This window comes from Heloderma suspectum, chromosome 3 (genome assembly GCF_057233095.1).
Source record: "Heloderma suspectum isolate Gila_16-S chromosome 3, 16-S_ref, whole genome shotgun sequence".
Taxonomy (NCBI): Eukaryota; Metazoa; Chordata; class Lepidosauria; order Squamata; family Helodermatidae; genus Heloderma; species Heloderma suspectum.
The window spans coordinates 57,425,921-57,443,732 of NC_139460.1; the positions used below are offsets into that span (position 1 = coordinate 57,425,921).

Below are 17,812 nucleotides of genomic sequence, written 5' to 3' on the forward strand. Positions count from 1 at the left end.
AAATACAAATCTTGAAAAGACTATCAAAGGGAAAAGGAAAATTGAATTATTATGCATAGAGGCTTGGAACAAAGCTGCTCCTTATACCAATCTTCTTTATCTAAATCTTTATAAATTTCCTTAATTACAGAAATTTCCTGGTTGAGATGGGTATAAAAGTTGACTTAAAATATGCATTTTTTTTCAGCAAAGGCTCCTATATCTTCTATATCTTCTAATTCTCTCTCTCCTCTTACAGCAGCTCTTACCCGTTTTTTTCCTGCACCAACTGTACGTGTAGGTGCAATTAGGGATGGGCAGATTCCCTACCTGCTGCTCCGGAGGGGAATCCGCTCGCGGGGGGAAGGCAATCCATCTCTCCCCCCAGAATCCTCTTTGGCCAGCTCCACTCCACAGCAATTCCGCAGAGCTGGCTGCCAGCTCCGTATCACCAGCAGTACGGCCGGCCGCCATTGCTGTGCCGTATCACTAGGTTAAGGGCTGACTGGACGCAAACGGCATCCACTACGCCATTTGCGGCTGTAAAGCTCTTAGATTAACCTAAACGCAGCTGTAAATGGCTGCATTTCGCCTAAACTAAGGGCTTTATGGCCGCAAAGGGCGTCCACTACTCCATTTGAGTCTGTGATTTTTCCCACTTTACGACCACAAATGGCATAGTGGATGCCATTTGCGTCCGGAGTCAGCCCTTAACCTAGCAGTACGACACAGCAATGACGGCTGGCTGTATCGCTGGTGAAATGGAGCTGGCTGGCGGCTCCACGGAGTTGCCACGAGGAGAATCCAGCTCCAGAGGATTCCGGAGGGAGGAAGAGGTGAGTGGTACCATTCCACCGCGGACTCTGGAGGCCAGATTCCTTTGAACCCAGCCTCATTGGGGTCCACGGCAGATTCCTCCGCCATTCCTAGGTGCAGTGATGCCCACAAAGGCTTCTACCAGTGCACACAAAAGCTCTGTGCTCCCCTTCCCCCACTCACTGCCTCCTCCCCTTTAGAAATGGGAAGGTAGCAACCTCAGGTTTGGGAATTTCACAGAGCTAAGAGAGAGTGTGTTTTTCTTTTCTGCCTTTCTTTCTCTCCCTTTCTGTTTCAATCTAGGTTTTTAATCTCCCACACGCATACACCCACACACGGTGTATGCACTGAGAGACAGATTGGGCTCGCGAGTTGACTATCGAAGAAAGATGGCACACATTTTGTGTGTGGCCATGCCTGCATGACAGTAAAATTTTGACAGTGCCTGTGACACTCTCAAAGTGTCAAATGATCCCAAAACATTAGGGGCCTTGTAACTCCTGTTTTTGTATTTGTTCAATCGTATTTACATATCATTGGTTTTCTTCATAGTTACAACTTCTCTTTGATCCTATATTCTTAACAGAGGAAGGTATCCCTAAGGCCAGCTTAATATTCTTCACTTAAAAAAAAAGACTTTCATTTTTAAAGGTTTTGTCTGTTTTTTGTTTTGCTTCAGGTCACTTGAAATATGGATTTTAATGTTCTCTACAATAGTCTGAAATAAAATGTATTCAAACTCTCAAATGTTACTATTGTATTTCTTAGACATACTTTCCATGATCGCACAGTATTTATCAGTAGCTACTTTATCCGTTCACCAAAATGCTCAAATTAACCAGTATTTAAAACAAAGAGAGAGATTAGACAAACTGCACAATGGATAGATTTATCATCACTCTTACTTGCCCAAGCTAAAAAGTGAAACTTCCAGCTTCAGAGGTAAAATACCTGATAGCCACCTGTTAACCATTTTTGACTATCCCAGCAGTATGTGCTCGGCAGCTGTTGAAAAATGAACACTGGGCAAGGGGGGCTTTAACTGTGATCCAGCAAAATTATTCTTGTGACGTTACTGTGCCATTGCCTACTAGAGAATATTCTTGTTAGACATACTGTTCTTTCAGGAATAGCTTTTTATACTTACTGTTAAGGGTGCAATCCTATCAAGATAGTTGGCAGCCTCTGAAGTCAGAGGCTGCTGGGTATCCAACGCAGGCCAGCTGGAGCACTCCGTGTTCTGGCAGCCCTGCATTTTTGCTACATGGGCAATTTCGCCACAGCGCTTCTGAGCAGGAGGGGAGGCTGGGGCATGCTTAGGAAGCTGCGTAACGCAGCTTCCCAGGTCTCCTTCCCTCCCCTAGGATCACCACCTTTTCCCTGTCTTGGCACTCCATTTCCAAGTGCAGAGAGGTCTCCAGGATGCTGCAAACCACGCCAGCTATGAGGGGGCGGGGAGTGTGATTTCTGGGCCCAGAGCCCTGGTTCCAGCCTCGGACCCCAGAAACCAAACACTCCTATGTCCCCCCCAGTCACTGTCTAGGGGACATAGTATTGCTCCCTCCATGTGTTACTTAAAACAACCGTAGGTGTATAGTGTTTGAACTGTTTTTGTCTGCCAAACTGTTTTTAGTTCTGGAAGCATAAATTGGTCATACTTACAAAAGTAATTTTAATCTGAATTTAATGAGATTTGTTTTCTGTAAATAAGACTATGGTACTCTAAGAAACTCTTTGCACATCTCTAGAATCATAGAATCACAGAATAGTAGGGTTGGAAGGGGCCTATAAGACCATTGAGTCCAACCCACTGCTCAACACAGGAATCCAAGTCAAAGCATCCTTGACAGGTGGCTGTCCTGCTTCTACTTGGACAGTGGCTTTAATTACTCTGCATACAATAACAGTTTGTTTTTGACATTAATAAAGTTTATCTTCCAGTAGTCTCACAGAAAGATACAGTACATGCTATGTTTAAAAAATAAACCTGCCTTATTTATATGAGTTAATGTGGTTGTTCAGAACTGATCTGTTTAGCTAACAAACAATATCCTTATTTGTTTGTGTATATCTGAGAAGAACTATTGCAGTAAGTGAACTGGAACACCTTTCTTTGGAAATAAAAGTTCAGATCACTTAATATACTTGCAAGGCAATATACATCTATAGATTGTAAAAGGAACTAAAGTAAAAGGCATTTATTTCCTGATGCTGGAAGCCCTTCTGGAAATGTTATTTAGATAGATTTATTACAATTATTGATGATATTTTTTATATTTTTTCTATAGTTGAACCAATCGTGAGCCTAACAAAGGGACCAAATGCTTTAATAGATGGTGCCAATCAGACAGTTGCAGCTATTTGCACAGCAGCCACTGGAAAACCAGCTGCAGAGGTTGTCTGGGAAGGTGGTCTTGGTGAAATGGAATCCACTTCAACTTCATATCCAAATGAAACTGTGACAGTGGAGAGTCAATACAAGCTTGTCCCCACAAGGTTTGCTCGAGGAAGACGTATAACTTGTGTTGTTAAACATCCAGCTTTGGAAAAGGAGATAAGAATGCTTTATGTGCTGGATATTCAATGTAAGTTGCTATATGCTTTGTATCAGAGGTAGGTAACCTGGTGCTTTCTAGATGTTTTGGACTCCAACTCACATAAGCCCTTGTCAGCATGGCCATTGGTCAGGGATTATGGGAGTTGTATTCTGAAATGTCTGGAGGGCACCAGGTTGCCTACCCCTGCTCTATGTCCTCGTCTTTTTCCCCTCTATAAAACATTTCAAATTGCAAATGTTAGGATATCATTCTGGTCTGAAGTATTCTAGTTTTGGTTTTTAGGTATCTTCAAATGGCTCTGAAAGTTCTTTGCAAGTATTGGTTTGTCTTTGGCTATGTGAAAGTACAGTTTGTAAAATTTAATAACTTGTGTAGGCACTGAGGTGTTGCCTACTATCTTTTAAAGTGTGGGTATGAGGATGCATATTCACCTGCTTTGCTTCCCTATAAATATTTCAGTATGACCATGTACGTGATCATTTGTGCTGTCCCAACAAATGGAATAGAATAAATAATGAGTAACCTTTAAAAAGAAAGTTTTGCCCTCATGCCTTGTAATTATTAGGTCACATGAAGTAAGTGTCCAGTTTTTGGAATTTGGAATGCTTAACAGGGAGAGCACCACAGTATATGCTACCACTTCCCTTGGAGTGAAGTGAAACATTTGAAATGTAAACAGGAATGTTCTGGCATTTATCTGTTGTAATATTATCTGTTGTAATATATAGCATGCTCTTTAGCATTCTTAATAAATGAAGAAGTGGTATAACTGAACTTGATAAACTAACTAAAACAATAAAAGGGGTTCTAACCAAAGGGTGTGATGGAGTTCCCCTGTACTTTCAGTCAGCCAAATTTCATGCAAGTGTCTCTTTCCACTTTTCCCAGAGAGCCTGCTTGGAATGTGATAGGAGCTGTGATTAATTCTGTTGGCAACTCTGATGTTAACAAATGCTATTTAAGGCCTTTTGTCATTTGGAGTTGCTCTATTGAAGCATGAAGGGAAGTTTGAGGATTTCATTTGCTCTGCGTTCAGAAACAAACTGACCTGATTCACACCTCTCAAAGTAATGTGCAGCTCAGAACGCAGCTATCCTTCTGATTCTGCACTTCTCTGAATATTACAATGCAGTTTTTGGCTTTAGCATACCACAACGCATACAAATCTATATGTATTTTACAATGAAAAAACTGTAGTTTCTGATAAAATGTCTGTGTATTTTTAGGCAAGTCCTCCCCCCCCCCCCCGCCAATTCCTGTAGATCAATGTGGGAATAGTATGGACTAGATCTCTAAATGAGCGCATGTGAAACTGACAGAGACTGAAAATAGTCTGATCCGTCCATCTCTAATTGAAGCCTGCTGGTATTACACACTGCACTGTATATTTCAATCTAAACAATGAATCGTCAGCAGAGGATATTCAGTATTTTCCCCAGCATCAGTTGGCGAGAATTCGCATCAGCAGAAGTTTTTATATTCAAGCTGTTAGTCAATCAGCATACACATTTGGGGCCAAACCTTTTTGGAAATCCAAACATTATAATTGAAGCTGTGTTTTTGAGAGTATACGTTTAAAATGTCAATCCAGACATGAAGATCATTATTTAAATTAACTTCTGTCTGTCAAATAACAATTGGTTGTAAATAAATAGTGATGTGATTAGGGTTGGCGGAGAATTCTGCTGCAGACCCAAATGAGGCTGGATTCAAAAGAATCTGCCTCAGGAGTCTGCAGCAGAACGGAGCACTTACCTCCGCCTCCCTCTGGAATCCTCAGGAGCCAGTTCCTCTCTGCAGCGATTCTGCAGAGCCACACGCCGGCTCCGTATCGCTGGAGATACGGTAATGGTGGTTGCCATTGCCGTATCGCTGGAATGTACACAGCCGCAAATGGTGTAGCAGACGCCACTTGCGGCCGTAAAGCTCATCTGTACGTGGCTGCAATTAGGTTAAACTAAGGGCTTTATGGCAGCAAGTGGCGTCCGCTACGCCATTTGCGGCTGTATACATTCCAGCGATACAACACTGCAGCTGCCATTACCGTATCTCCAGCAATGCGGAGAGGAGCCGGCTCCTGAGGATTCCGGGGGGAGGACAGATCGCCTTACCCCGTGGGCGGATTCCCGAAGGACCAGAAGGTAGGGAATCCACCCATCCCTAGATGTAGTGGAGCCAGGGCTTCCTGGGACACAGCACCTGTGCGTTTTTATTAGCATGGACATTGATGTCATCTGCTACCCCCCTCAAAATTCCTTGTTCCCTCTGATCTTAGCTGCAGTTCTCAAAGTAGCTGGGATAAAATGAATTCTCCCAACAATTTGTTTTGCCCTGTTGCAATGCAAAGTATTTGAGGTGGTTTGGTCTTGAATGAGCAATAAGATGAAAATTGCTAGAACTTTCCTTTTTTCTTTTCTTTAACTTTCCTTCATCCAACACAGTTTACTGAATTTTTGGCCTTTCATTAAAGGTTTCGCTATGGAGACTGTCATGATAAGCGCCTTCACTTCAAAATTTACCACTACACCACTATAAGTAAACAGCAGAACTCTCATCCTATCTGACTTGCTCAATGTTTGAGGCACTGCAGCAAGCATTCTGCTTTATAAAGGTTAAGAAACCTTTGGACCTGAGGCCTGATTCTGCTTGCTGCCATCTATCTCTTCTTTCACCCACCCCTCCCTGTCCAACCGCTAGTTATTGCATCAAAGCATGGCATATCACTTTAAACGTGAGTTATGTGAGACCAAGCAGACTCCCTTGGTAAAAGGTAGAGAGAAATTCGCATGGAATTCAGCTGCTTAAAAGTGGGGAGGGACCCCCCCCCCATGCACTACTAAGCAAAAGAGAAATAAAAACATAACAGGATATAAGGGACTGAATAGAGGAAAAAGTATTGATCGGTTTTATATTATAGTATGGGCAAATAACAAAAAAAGAAACCCATTAAAAAAACTAAGCGCTTATCTTGGAGAGATGATACTTGCGGCAAGCACAGTTACATGTTTTTTTGTCTGCTAGCAATGTGTGTAGAAGCTGCGTAATTAGCTAGTGAAAGTCTGTTAGTTTTAGGGGTTTACATTAGAGATTTTAACAAATTAAATATTTTTGTTGATTTTTAAACACTCAGTATGGATGCATTTCTGAAATATTGAAGAAGTGGAATAATTTAATAAAAGCTGCTGCTGCTACTAACAGTTAAAAGTAAAAGCAATAGACTAAAAGAATATGGTCCTTAGTTTTCATCTTCATTGATTAAAATTGACCTGCACCAGTTAATTAAGGGATCAATTGATGAATCTTCCAACTTTGGAGCCCAATTATTAATGATGAGAACCACTCCAGCTTCACTCTGCTTGGATCTGAAACTGCCTTTTCACCTGGCCCAAGCTCTGAGATGGATCACTGAATCTAGAATGGTTTCTGTAATTCATTCCAAAACTACTTTCCTGCTTGTATCGAAGATAGCTCCCAGCACGTCCAGGGGTACCATATAATCTCATCTGACAGTCTCTGATGCAGGCAGGAGGAAGGATTTTTTTTAACTTGCTGTGCTTGGATGAAGGAAAGTTAAAGAAAATAAAAAAGGAAAGTAGCTTCCTGACAGGAAGTTGACTTAGACCTCCTCATGCATCTGAAGTGAGAAGCAGGCAGAAGGTAGTTCATTTACTGTTCTGGATCACTTGAATGAAAGTTAAAACCACCATCATGCTTATGTCTCAGTTTCAGATGCAGGAGGAGATTTAACTTGGTCCCCTAACAGTGCTACCCCCATCATATGATGGTCTCGGGTATAGACTATATGTGTGTGTCATTTTTTTTTACCTTGTCCTCTTATGGGAGAATTTAATGCAGAGAAGCCCCTTAAGGATGATTAAAACAAACCAAAAACCCTTCAGTGCTCCAAAGCAAGGAGGAGTAGGTAAAACCAACTTTGCATCCTAACAGTGGAGATTTCCAAATATTTCCAGATTGGCCTGAAACCCACTGAAAAGCAGTAGGCCTGGATTGTTTCTTGACTGGAAGCCATGATTCTAGCCCAGATTATAGAGGAGGTGGAGTTCTCCCCCATCCCTGGATATTATTATGCCATATGAAACTTTGGTATAGCTCCCTTTTAGGTTATTTGCTCTGTTCCCAAACTACTTGGAAACGGTGCATGCATTGTCAGAATACATAATTGCCTTGTTCATGTATCTCTTAGGTGAGTTGCTTTCTTGTCCCTATATTCATGAGGTTTGGGTTTTCCCCCCAAATGCATAGCTAACTTTAATAAACAAATTTGTTGTTGTACCAGTGTCTGAGTTTGTTATGAAATTGATACCGACATTCTATCACAGTCATTCTAAGACTGTAAGGCAGCATCCAGCACATTTGGCCACCAGCATCAGTCGCATTGCACTAACAGGAATTACCGCTAGAACAACAGGAAACTAACACTTCCTAGTGCAGCCCTGGAAACTAGCTCAAACTAGCGCTTCTGGAATAGAACACATCCGCGCAGCACCCTTCCACAAGCTCCACTGACTTGTCGCATTCTGGAACCAGTAGTTTGAGCTAGTTTCTGGTTAGCTATCAAGTGCTAGCTTCCCGTTGTGCTAGCGGTCATTCCTGGTAGTGCAAGGCCAGCATTGGATACTGCCCAATGTGTAATTTTAGCATTATTTTTTAATAACCATTTAAAACCTATTAGCATAAAGCCCTCAGTAACAACGGAGAAGCGAATTGAAAATACACTGAAACACAACACTATTTGGATTGTGAAACTTGATATACAGTGTTAAGGGGTAGGAAGAAGCAGGCTTCTATATGTGTATCCATAGTTAAATGTGGAAATACATCCAGACAAGTTCTTTTCTGAAAAACATGATCAAAGAATCACAGCTGTCTGGACATTTAAGCTGCATTTTAAAAAGAACAGAATTGCGGGATTGTGAAGAGGTGTGAATATTAATATGCTTTTCTTCGCTCAAGTCCTCTTTCCTTTGAGAATGCAGTAGTGACTTGCAAGAGGCCTTTCCATTATTCTGATACAGGTGCTATCATAAAGGAACTTGCCTCTTGTTGTTGTTCAGTCGTTCAGTCGTGTTCATCTCTTCGTGACCCCATGGACCATAGCACACCAGGCCTTCCTGTCCTGCGCTCTCTCCCGGAGCGTGCTCAAGTTCATATTCATTGCATCGGTGATGCTATCTAGCCATCTCATCCTCTGCCGTCCCCTTCTCCTTTTGCCTTCAGTCTTTCCCAGCATCAGGGTCTTTTCCAGGGAGTTTTCTCTTCGCATTAGGTGGCCAAAATATTGGAGCTTCAGCTTCATTATCTGTCCTTCCAATGAGCAGTCAGGGTTGATTTCCTTTAGGATGGACTGATTTGACCTCCTTGCAGTCCAGGGGACTCGTAAGAGTCTTCTCCAGCACCACAGTTGGAAAGCATCAATTCTTCGGCGCTCAGCCTTCCTTATAGTCCAGCTCACAGCCATACGTTACTACTGGGAAAACCATAGCTTTGATTAGACGGACCTTTGTCGGCAAGGTGATGTCTCTGCTTCTTACTATGCCGTCTAGGTTTGCCATAGCTTTCCTCCCAAGGAGCAAGCGTCTTTTAATTTCATGGCTACAGTCACCGTCTGCGGTGATCTTGGAGCCCAAGAAAGTAAAATCTGTCACTGCTTCCATTTCTTCCCCTTCTATATGCCACGAAGTGATAGGGCCAGATGACATGATCTTCGTTTTTTTAATGTTGAGTTTCAAACCAGCTTTTGCACTCTCCTCTTTCACCCTCAACAAGAGGCTCTTGAGATCCTCTTCGCTTTCTGCCATTAGGGTGGTATCGTCTGCATATCGGAGGTTGTTGATAATTCTCCCGGCAATCTTAATTCCGACCTCTGATTCATCCAACCCGGCATTTCTCATGATGTACTCTGCATATAAGTTAAATAAGCAGGGTGACAATATGCAGCCTTGTCATACTCCTTTCCCAATTTTGAACCAATCGGTTGTTCCATCTCTGGTTCTTACTGTTGCTTCTTGACCCTCGTACAGGTTTCTCAGGAGACAGGTAAGGTGGTCTGGTACTCCCATCACTTTAAGAATTTGCCATAGTTTGTTGTGATCCACACAATCAAAGGCTTTAGCGTAGCCAATGAAGCAGAAATAGAGGTTTTTCTGGAATTCTCTTGCTTTCTCCATGATGCAGCGAATGTTGGCGATTTGATCTCTAGTTCCTCTGCCTCTTCTAAACCCAGCTTGTACTTCCGGTAGTTCTCGGTTCGCGTACTGCTGAAGCCTAGCTTGTAGGATTTTGAGCATCACCTTGCTGGCATGTGAAATGAGCGCAATTGTGCGGTAGTTTGAACACTCTTTGGCGTTGCCCTTCTTTGGAATTGGAATGTAAACTGACCTTTTCCAGTCTTGTGGCCACTGTTGAGTGTTCCAGATTTGTTGGCATATTGAATGCAGCACTTTAACAGCATCATCTTTTAGGATTTTAAATAGCTCAGCTGGAATACTGTCATCTCCGCTAGCTTTGTTGTTACTAATGCTTCCTAAGGCCCACTTGACTTCACTCTCTAGGATGTCCGGCTCAAGTTCAGTGACCGCACTATCATGGCTATCAGGGACATTCAGATTTTTCCTGTATAGTTCTTCTGTGTATTCTTTCCACCTCTTCTTAATCTCATCTGCTTCTGTTAGGTCCCTGCCTTCTTTGTCCTTTATCATGCCCGTCTTTGCACAAAACGTTCCCTTGAGATCTCCAATTTTCTTGAAGAGATCTCTAGTCTTTCCCATTCTGTTGTTTTCCTCGATTTCTTTGCATTGTTCATTTAAGAAGGCCTTCTTGTCTCTCCTTGCTATTCTCTGGAACTCTGCATTCAGTTGGGTATATCTTCCCCTTTCTCCCTTGCTTTTTGCTTCCCTTCTTTCCTCAGCTACTTGTAAAGCCTCATCAGACAGCCACTTGGCTTTCTTGCATTTCTTTTTCTTTGGGACGGATTTCGTTGCTGCCTCCTGAACAATGTTACGGACCTCCGTCCATAGTTCCTCAGGCATTCTGTCTATCAGGTCTAATCCCTGAAATCTATTCCTCACCTCCACTGTATATTCATCAGGGATATGATTTAGGTCATACCTGAACGGTTTAGTGGTTTTCCCGACGTTCTTCAATTTGAGCCGAAATTTTGCAAGAAGCAACTCATGATCTGAGCCACAGTCAGCTCTAGGTCTTGTTTTTACTGACTGTATGGAGCTTCTCCATCTTTGGCTGCAAAGGACATAATCAATCTGATTTCGATATTGACCATCTGGTGACGTCCATGTGTAGAGTCGCCTCTTGTGCTGTTGGAAAAGAGTGTTTGCTATGATCAGCATGTTCTCTTGGCAAAACTCTATTAGCTTTTGTCCTGCTTCATTTTGTACACCAAGGCCATGCCTGCCTGTTATCCCGGTGATTTCTTGACTTCCTACTTTAGCATTCCAATCCCCTATGATGAAGAGGACATCTTTTTTTGGTGTTAGTTCTAGAAGGTGTTGTAGGTCTTCATAGAACCGATCAACCTCAGCTTCTTCGGCCTCAGTGGTTGGGGCATAGACTTGAATTACTGTGATGTTGAATGGTTTGCCTTGGATTCGTACTGAGATCATTCTATCGTTTTTAAGATTGTACCCCAGTACTGCTTTTCCCACCCTTTTGTTGACTATGAGTGCTACTCCGTTTCTTCTAAGGGATTCTTGCCCACAATAGTAGATATGATGGTCACCTGAATTAAATTCGCCCATGCCTGTCCATTTGAGTTCGCTGATTCCCAAGATGTCGATGTTCAATTTTGCCATCTCATGTTTGACCACCTCCAGCTTACCTTGATTCATTGATCTAGTCTCCCTTGAATCATCATATTATTCATAGTTCTGTCAGGTTAATAGCGTAATGATATGGCTTCCCCCAGAAATGCCTTAAATCAGATTACTTGTGCCCAGCTGTGATAGTGTTAAAAAGGCCTTTGCACATCATAACTAAATGGCTGCTATTCACATCTGAATGTTCTTGTCATTGTTAACGATATATAGTCTATGTCATCCGTGATAAATAAGCTAAGAACCACTTAAGTCTATGTGTAACATAACATTTTGATATGTCAAGGCCCCCAAATAAGGTCTGGAACCTGAAATAAAGAGCATGTGTTATTTTGGACTACAGAATGTCCTGGAATGAAGACCAGTTTTCTAGGGTGGCGTGCGTGTGTGTGTGTGTGGAATATATTTATTTACTTTAACGAATGCATGGCAACCATATTCTGATCCATCTACTGGTTAATTTAATTGATAACCTACAGAATAGTTCCCACTAAATGCTTACTTGCTGGAATACGATATGAACAAATATATTCTTGATTTGTCTGTGTGATCATGTGTGCAAATAAAGAGCACCTAATGGCATCTAAATTAGTTAATAAACCTTAAATCTGTTGAATTTTTAAGGGTCTGCTTGTCTGCACTCTGTTTGACAAATTTCCCCACAGATTGATTGTGTTTCTTGATGAAAGCAAATGTAATGTGTAGTATACTATTGTGTCTGTGTCCTTGAAGGAACCACTGCTCGTACAGTGGGGCTTTGGCACTTCTAAAAATAACCTGAAGCAAATGGAAACACTCATTTCTGGAATGGGGCAGGTCAGGAGAGCTTGCAGGAGGGAAAGAGTCTTTTGTCATAGAGAGTCTTTTCAAACCCGATCTAATCGTTTCCCCCACCCCCCCTTTTCATTTATTTATTTATTTATTTATTTATTTATATCCCACCTTTCTTCCACCGTGGAACTCAAGGTGAGCTACGCGTAGTTCCCAGGTGGTCTCCCCTCCAAGAACTGACCAGACCCAAACCTGCTTAGCTTCAGCAAGGTGGCTGCCTCGTGTGCCTTCTGACCATGCTTGGGACCCAAGTAGAGATTGACAGCTCCTTTGACAGCTGTCAAACTCCTTCACAACTAATAGAAAAGAAGCCAAAGAAGGGGTGGAATGCACTTTTTTATGAAAATGTGGTGTTGCTGACTCAGGGTGGGGTGGATTAGAAGGGGGCACCCCCATGGGGTGGGGCAAGACTTTAAATCCCAGGGGGCACTCAGCTAATTGGGTATCTGTCAAAGTGCTCAAGTTCACCCAGTTAGCCAAACGACTTCAGGGATTTAAAATGCTGCGCTGACCTTTGGGGATCCCCTCCTTGTAGTGCACCCCTCTCCAAGTCTACAGCACTGTTTTCCTGTAAAAGTGCACACCATCCCTTTTTTCTCTCCCGAAGGGAATAACTGGTGCTACTTTCACAGCTGTAAAAATAGAAGTGGTTACAGTGATCTGTAGAGAAAAAGCGGGGGTGGCGTCTCGGGCACCCTTAAAAACAGTTGCTGGGGACTTGGGCAAGTGGGGATTTGCAGCAGTTCTCCCCCCAGATTCAGGACAATGCATTGAACCCTGGGGATACTCTCGCTAGGGGTGGTGGTCCACATTCTGTTTCCTCACCTGTCAACTGCAATGTAGTCAAAACAGCTTTGCTGTGTAGTCTTGACATACAAGGGATGTTTGACGTACAAGGGAGCAGCCAAGGCAAGCACCTACATTTTGGACACCCGCAGTTGTAGAAGTGTATAACTACAAATACCCCCCCCCCCCAAAGTGTCCTGGATTAAAAAATAAGGCTCCGACTGGGATTGCAGTTGTAGCGGGGATGGGGGTTTGGCAGCAGACAAGACGGGTTCTGCCACCAAGTCCCCTGGGAAGCTGGGCAGAGAAAGCTGGAGGACCGAGGGGGAAGGAAGGGGAAACAACCAAAGCACAGTGGGTGGTACACCTGATCGTCTAGCAGGGGCACCTACTATGCAGTGTGGGTTGTTCACAAAACAAACCACAGTGCGTGGCTAGTCAGCCGCGATGGGTTGGTGTGCCCTGTGAACACACCCAATGAGTCCAAATTCTGTGCACCCTGCAGATTGACATAGCCACAGAAGGTGAAATGCTAGTTACATTGCAGGCATTAATGATTTGAAGTTAGGAAAACTTTTTATAATGAAGCTTGTTTAAAGTTGCCACAGTAAGAAAACAAAACAAAAACATACTCAGTTTGAGGATTCAGCACTCTTTCACAATGTCTTGTATGGTAAGCTTACATATATGTATGTATGTTTGTAGATTCCCCCGAGGTTACAGTAACTGGGTATGATGGAAACTGGTACATTGGAAGAGAGAATGTTTTACTCAGGTGTAATGCTGATGCAAATCCACTACCAATGGAGTTTACATGGAGTCGGTAAGTTCTTACCTAAATAAATCTGATACTGTTCAAAAGTGGTGGTCATTAAAAAAAAATCCTGAAATACTTTTTAAAATCTCAGGATCTTAATTTCTTAAACACTTCTCATATTCTTTACCTATCAGTCTGTGACATTCAGGAGTGAAGAACTTGTGGCCCTCCAGATGTTGCTAGATTATAGGTCCCATCATCCAGGATCATTAGCCATGCAGTCTGAGGCTGATGGGAGTTGGAATTCAGCAAGTTCTGGAGAGCTAGAAGTTATTCACTCCTGTTGTAAGTAACTTTCTTTGCGAAGTTATGGAATTACCAAAACATGTGGTGGTAGTTATTAATTTATATGACTTTAAAAAAAAAAGGATTAGACCAATTCAAGGGGAATAGGTTATTCCAGCCTTCCCAACCTGGTGCCCCCAGATGTTTTGGACAACAACTTTCAGTATTCCTGACTATTGGCCATGCTGGCTGGGGCTAATGGGAGATAAATTCCAAAACATCTTGAGGGCACCATGTTGGGGAAGGCTGGGTTATTCAGTGGCTAAACCATAAGAGCTCAAAATGGCACCTTCATATCCAGATGTAATATAGCTCTAATATATCAGATGCTAGAAACAAAGCATGGCTGTTTCACTTTCCCAGAAATATCTGACTGGCCATAGTGCAGGAAAGAATTCTAGATTACATGGCCCCTTGGTCTGATCCAGAAAAATAAATATTATAAGCAGCATAACTGTCAGAACTGAAGGATGACATCTGAAATGAAATAGTGATTTTCAATGAGAAGTAAAAGCCATTGCCTTATCTACATAGGCTAACAGCAGTAGATGACGGTGTAGTTTGAGTACTATATAAAGAAGTTCAAATAATTACATGGTTTTTTGATAAGCAATATTTAAACTATCAAGTTGAATTTATTAACAGAAATGTAGCCGGCTTTAGTAGAAATCATAGCATTTTTTAACCAGTGATCAATTGATTTTGTATTTGTAGAACAGATTCAAAGATGGCCTCTTAAATTTCTACAAAGCTTCTAGAGTTTTGTGGAGGACTTAACAAATTCTGAAGTTAAGTGTAAAATAAAAATGCTTCTATTGATTAACTTCAGTGACAATTGAGAATATTTCCACAGTCTAATATTGTGAGCTATAAAATATACAGCACCGTAGAATGTTTAATAAAGCCTTTGAATTAAAAAAAAAAAACTCCTCTGTTCATATTATGCCCATTATAAGTTTACAGCTGCCTTGTAAATATCTTTTAAAGTATAAATGTCATTTTATTTGCAATTAATACATGCAGTTTTATATTAATCTGTTGTCTTTAAGTGGATTTGCTTGCAGTTTAATTTGAAGCTAAAATGTTTCCTGAAACATAAGTATATTTACAGCACAATCCTATACGTATCTACTCAGAAGTAAGTGCCCTTGAGTTCAGTGGCTTACTCCAAGGTAAGTGTGTATAGGATTCCAGCTTTAGGACAGTATCCTATTCGACACTACCACTAGCCTAAATTATGTTGCACTAGAATAAGCAACTTCTAGTGCAACACTCAGTAGTGTTTGCTGTTGTGATGGGATTTCCAGGGATGTCGCGTATGCTAGCACAACATAATTCATATTAGCGGTTGTGCTGAATATGATACTGCCCATTATGTAGTAATGACATTGATATACGAATGCACTGCCAATGTAACAGTGGATGTTGGTTTGTTGAAAACATTCTAACTGTGCAATTCTATGCTTGTGTACTCAGAGGTACTGTAAGTGCCACTGAGTTTAATGGAACTTGCTATCAGCTAAGTGAGTATAGGATTGCAGCATAAATGTATCCCAGGTATTGGAGGAAGCTATTTTGGATGCTGGCTGTAGTTACCTGTGCATTTCCACTTCCTCTGTCTAGTTTCAGAAGTTTTTTTTAACAGCTGCAGTTGTAGCTTATGTATTAATGTAGAACTTGAGTTAAGAAACACTGTTCATAACTAACGGATGATACGATAGGAATCTTTTTGAAATTCCACTCACCACTAGTGGGTAACCATTAATCAGTTGACACTACCTTCCTGCAGGTCAACCCTGTATTTCATCCTTTCTCTGTGACCAGGCAGTTGCCATTTTTCCTTTATATCAAATAAACACTGATGGGGACCAGATCTTTATTAGTAGTTGGATGATAAGCTGGGGTGTATATGCCCCCTTTATGAACTACTTAACATATGGAAAAAGGTCTTACAGTCTTCTTTCTTGTGTTGTGGGCGAGGAGATGCTTTATTATATATGATGATGATATAACTTTAATCAATTCTGGTAACCTTGTGATATTAAAAAATCAGCTAAACGTTCAGTAGTAAATTTCTTAATTTAATTTACATGTAGTAGTATGGTTTGAATAAAAACTGTTAGTACCTAGGAATGAGATTTTGTAATATCTATTGGTCTGGCTTCTGCTTTGTAGTTCTTTTTACATGTTCATGATGTTTATAAGTGCAGGTAAGTCGCTAAATGAAGGGAGAGGGGGAAATTCTCAGGTACAACTCATTGAGGCATCCAAAACACTATTTCTGAGAAAGGGAAATGAAAAACTATGGTCTCTGCTCTGCCTTTCCAATTTACTTGAAGCAAATAAAGATTTACATTTCCATGTTGAACTTCACAGAGAAGTGCACGTATGCTTCTAGAATAGTTAACTGAGGCTGATGTAGTATAGGGTTTTTTTTACTTAATTTGTAATTAGTTGTTCCTGTACGCATAACAGATAATTCTGGAATCAGTACCCTGCACTATCCAGCAATATTCAGGGCCCCAGTGTCCTGGCAGAGCACACCAGTGCTGCTGTCTGTCTTGGGTCTATGAACCACCCTTTTCAATTACCCACAATGCCCTGGAGCACTGCTACATTGGACTCATAGCCACTCACCATTGTTATCAGGTGAACCCATGACTCCTGACCTACTGAAGTAGAAGGGGCCTTACCAGAGGGCCCTCTGCGAAAGGCTCCTTCACACCTGGTGCTAGCTTTGGGTGGGGTAAAGAAGAATTATAGCAGTTATAGCTAGTAGAGATGTGCACAAACTACAGAATTTGGTTCAGACCCTCTTTAGTGATTTGGAAAACAGACTGATTCAGCTTGGACTGATTTGGAGACTGCCCACTTTGACTCAGATCTACATCTTGATTCAGAAAACCAAGTGTTGGAGCTATCATTGGAAATAAATAAATGGCTGTAACTTTTTTCCTGTTTGTCATAATTGGTTAAATTTGATTACAATTGAAAACGAATTTATAATTTTCTTTAGAGGGAGCCACCAATAACTTCTTTTATTTCTTGGCAGAATTGAATGAAATTTGCAGGGATAGTTGCCCCTTCTGAGGAGATCAGACCTGCCAAATTCTAGATTAATAGATTCAGGGAGCTTGCACATGAGCACCTTTTGCAATTTGAGGTTTCTTTAAAAATAAGCTATTATCCCATTAAGTATTTTGTGGCCATTGTTCTGAAATTGACATATATCATAAAGGTGGCCCCAGTTAGGAAACCTGTAAATTTCAGGATAGGTGACTATTTTTCTTGAAGGGTGTTCAGATTTGCAAGGTCGGGGTTGGTTCGTGTCCCCATATCCCCCTAATGGGTTTTTATTGGGGGGGGGGTAATGTGTATGTAAATGTCATATATGTCAGATATTGCCCCATAAAGGTTGAAACCTGCAAAATTTCAGAAGAATAGGTGGAGGGACTAGGGAGTTTTGATGAATGAAAGCCATTTCAGATTTTTTGTTTTGTGCTCAGTTGGCACCAAGATCCCGGAAAATGCAATAAGACAGGAGTGGATGATGGATATCGAACATACAGTGGTTGCAGAGACAGAAAGACTTGAACATCCAGCATTTTCCAAGCAAGCACCCAGTGCTATACCCCACAAACTCCAACAAACCTTTTACTGTTCCTGCTCCTGGGAGAGAGAACTAGCCAAGAGCACTGAACGCTGGATTGGTCCTGCAATATATTACTTAAATAGTAATGCACCTCCCCCAATGCACTGGAATCAGAGAGCCCTGATAAAAACTATTCACTGTGATTCGAAGCTTGTGGCACCCTGTTTCTTTCCCTATGGGGAGCCTAGGGAAAAATGTATCAGTTTTTGGAGACACATCTGTGTTTTTGTTTCTCTCC

The 17,812-nt window shown here is 41.6% G+C and overlaps 1 protein-coding gene across 2 annotated transcripts in view; it reads left to right on the forward strand.

The window, feature by feature from the left end:
* NECTIN3 (nectin cell adhesion molecule 3) overlaps positions 1–17,812 on the forward strand; it is a 91,017-nt gene that overhangs the window by 45,115 nt on the left and 28,090 nt on the right. For both annotated transcript variants that reach the window (XM_084843357.1, XM_084843356.1), the window contains exons 3-4: positions 3,084–3,380; positions 13,526–13,643. In XM_084843357.1, coding sequence (XP_084699483.1) covers positions 3,084–3,380; positions 13,526–13,643 — 415 coding nt within the window. The remainder of the gene's footprint in view (positions 1–3,083; positions 3,381–13,525; positions 13,644–17,812) is intronic.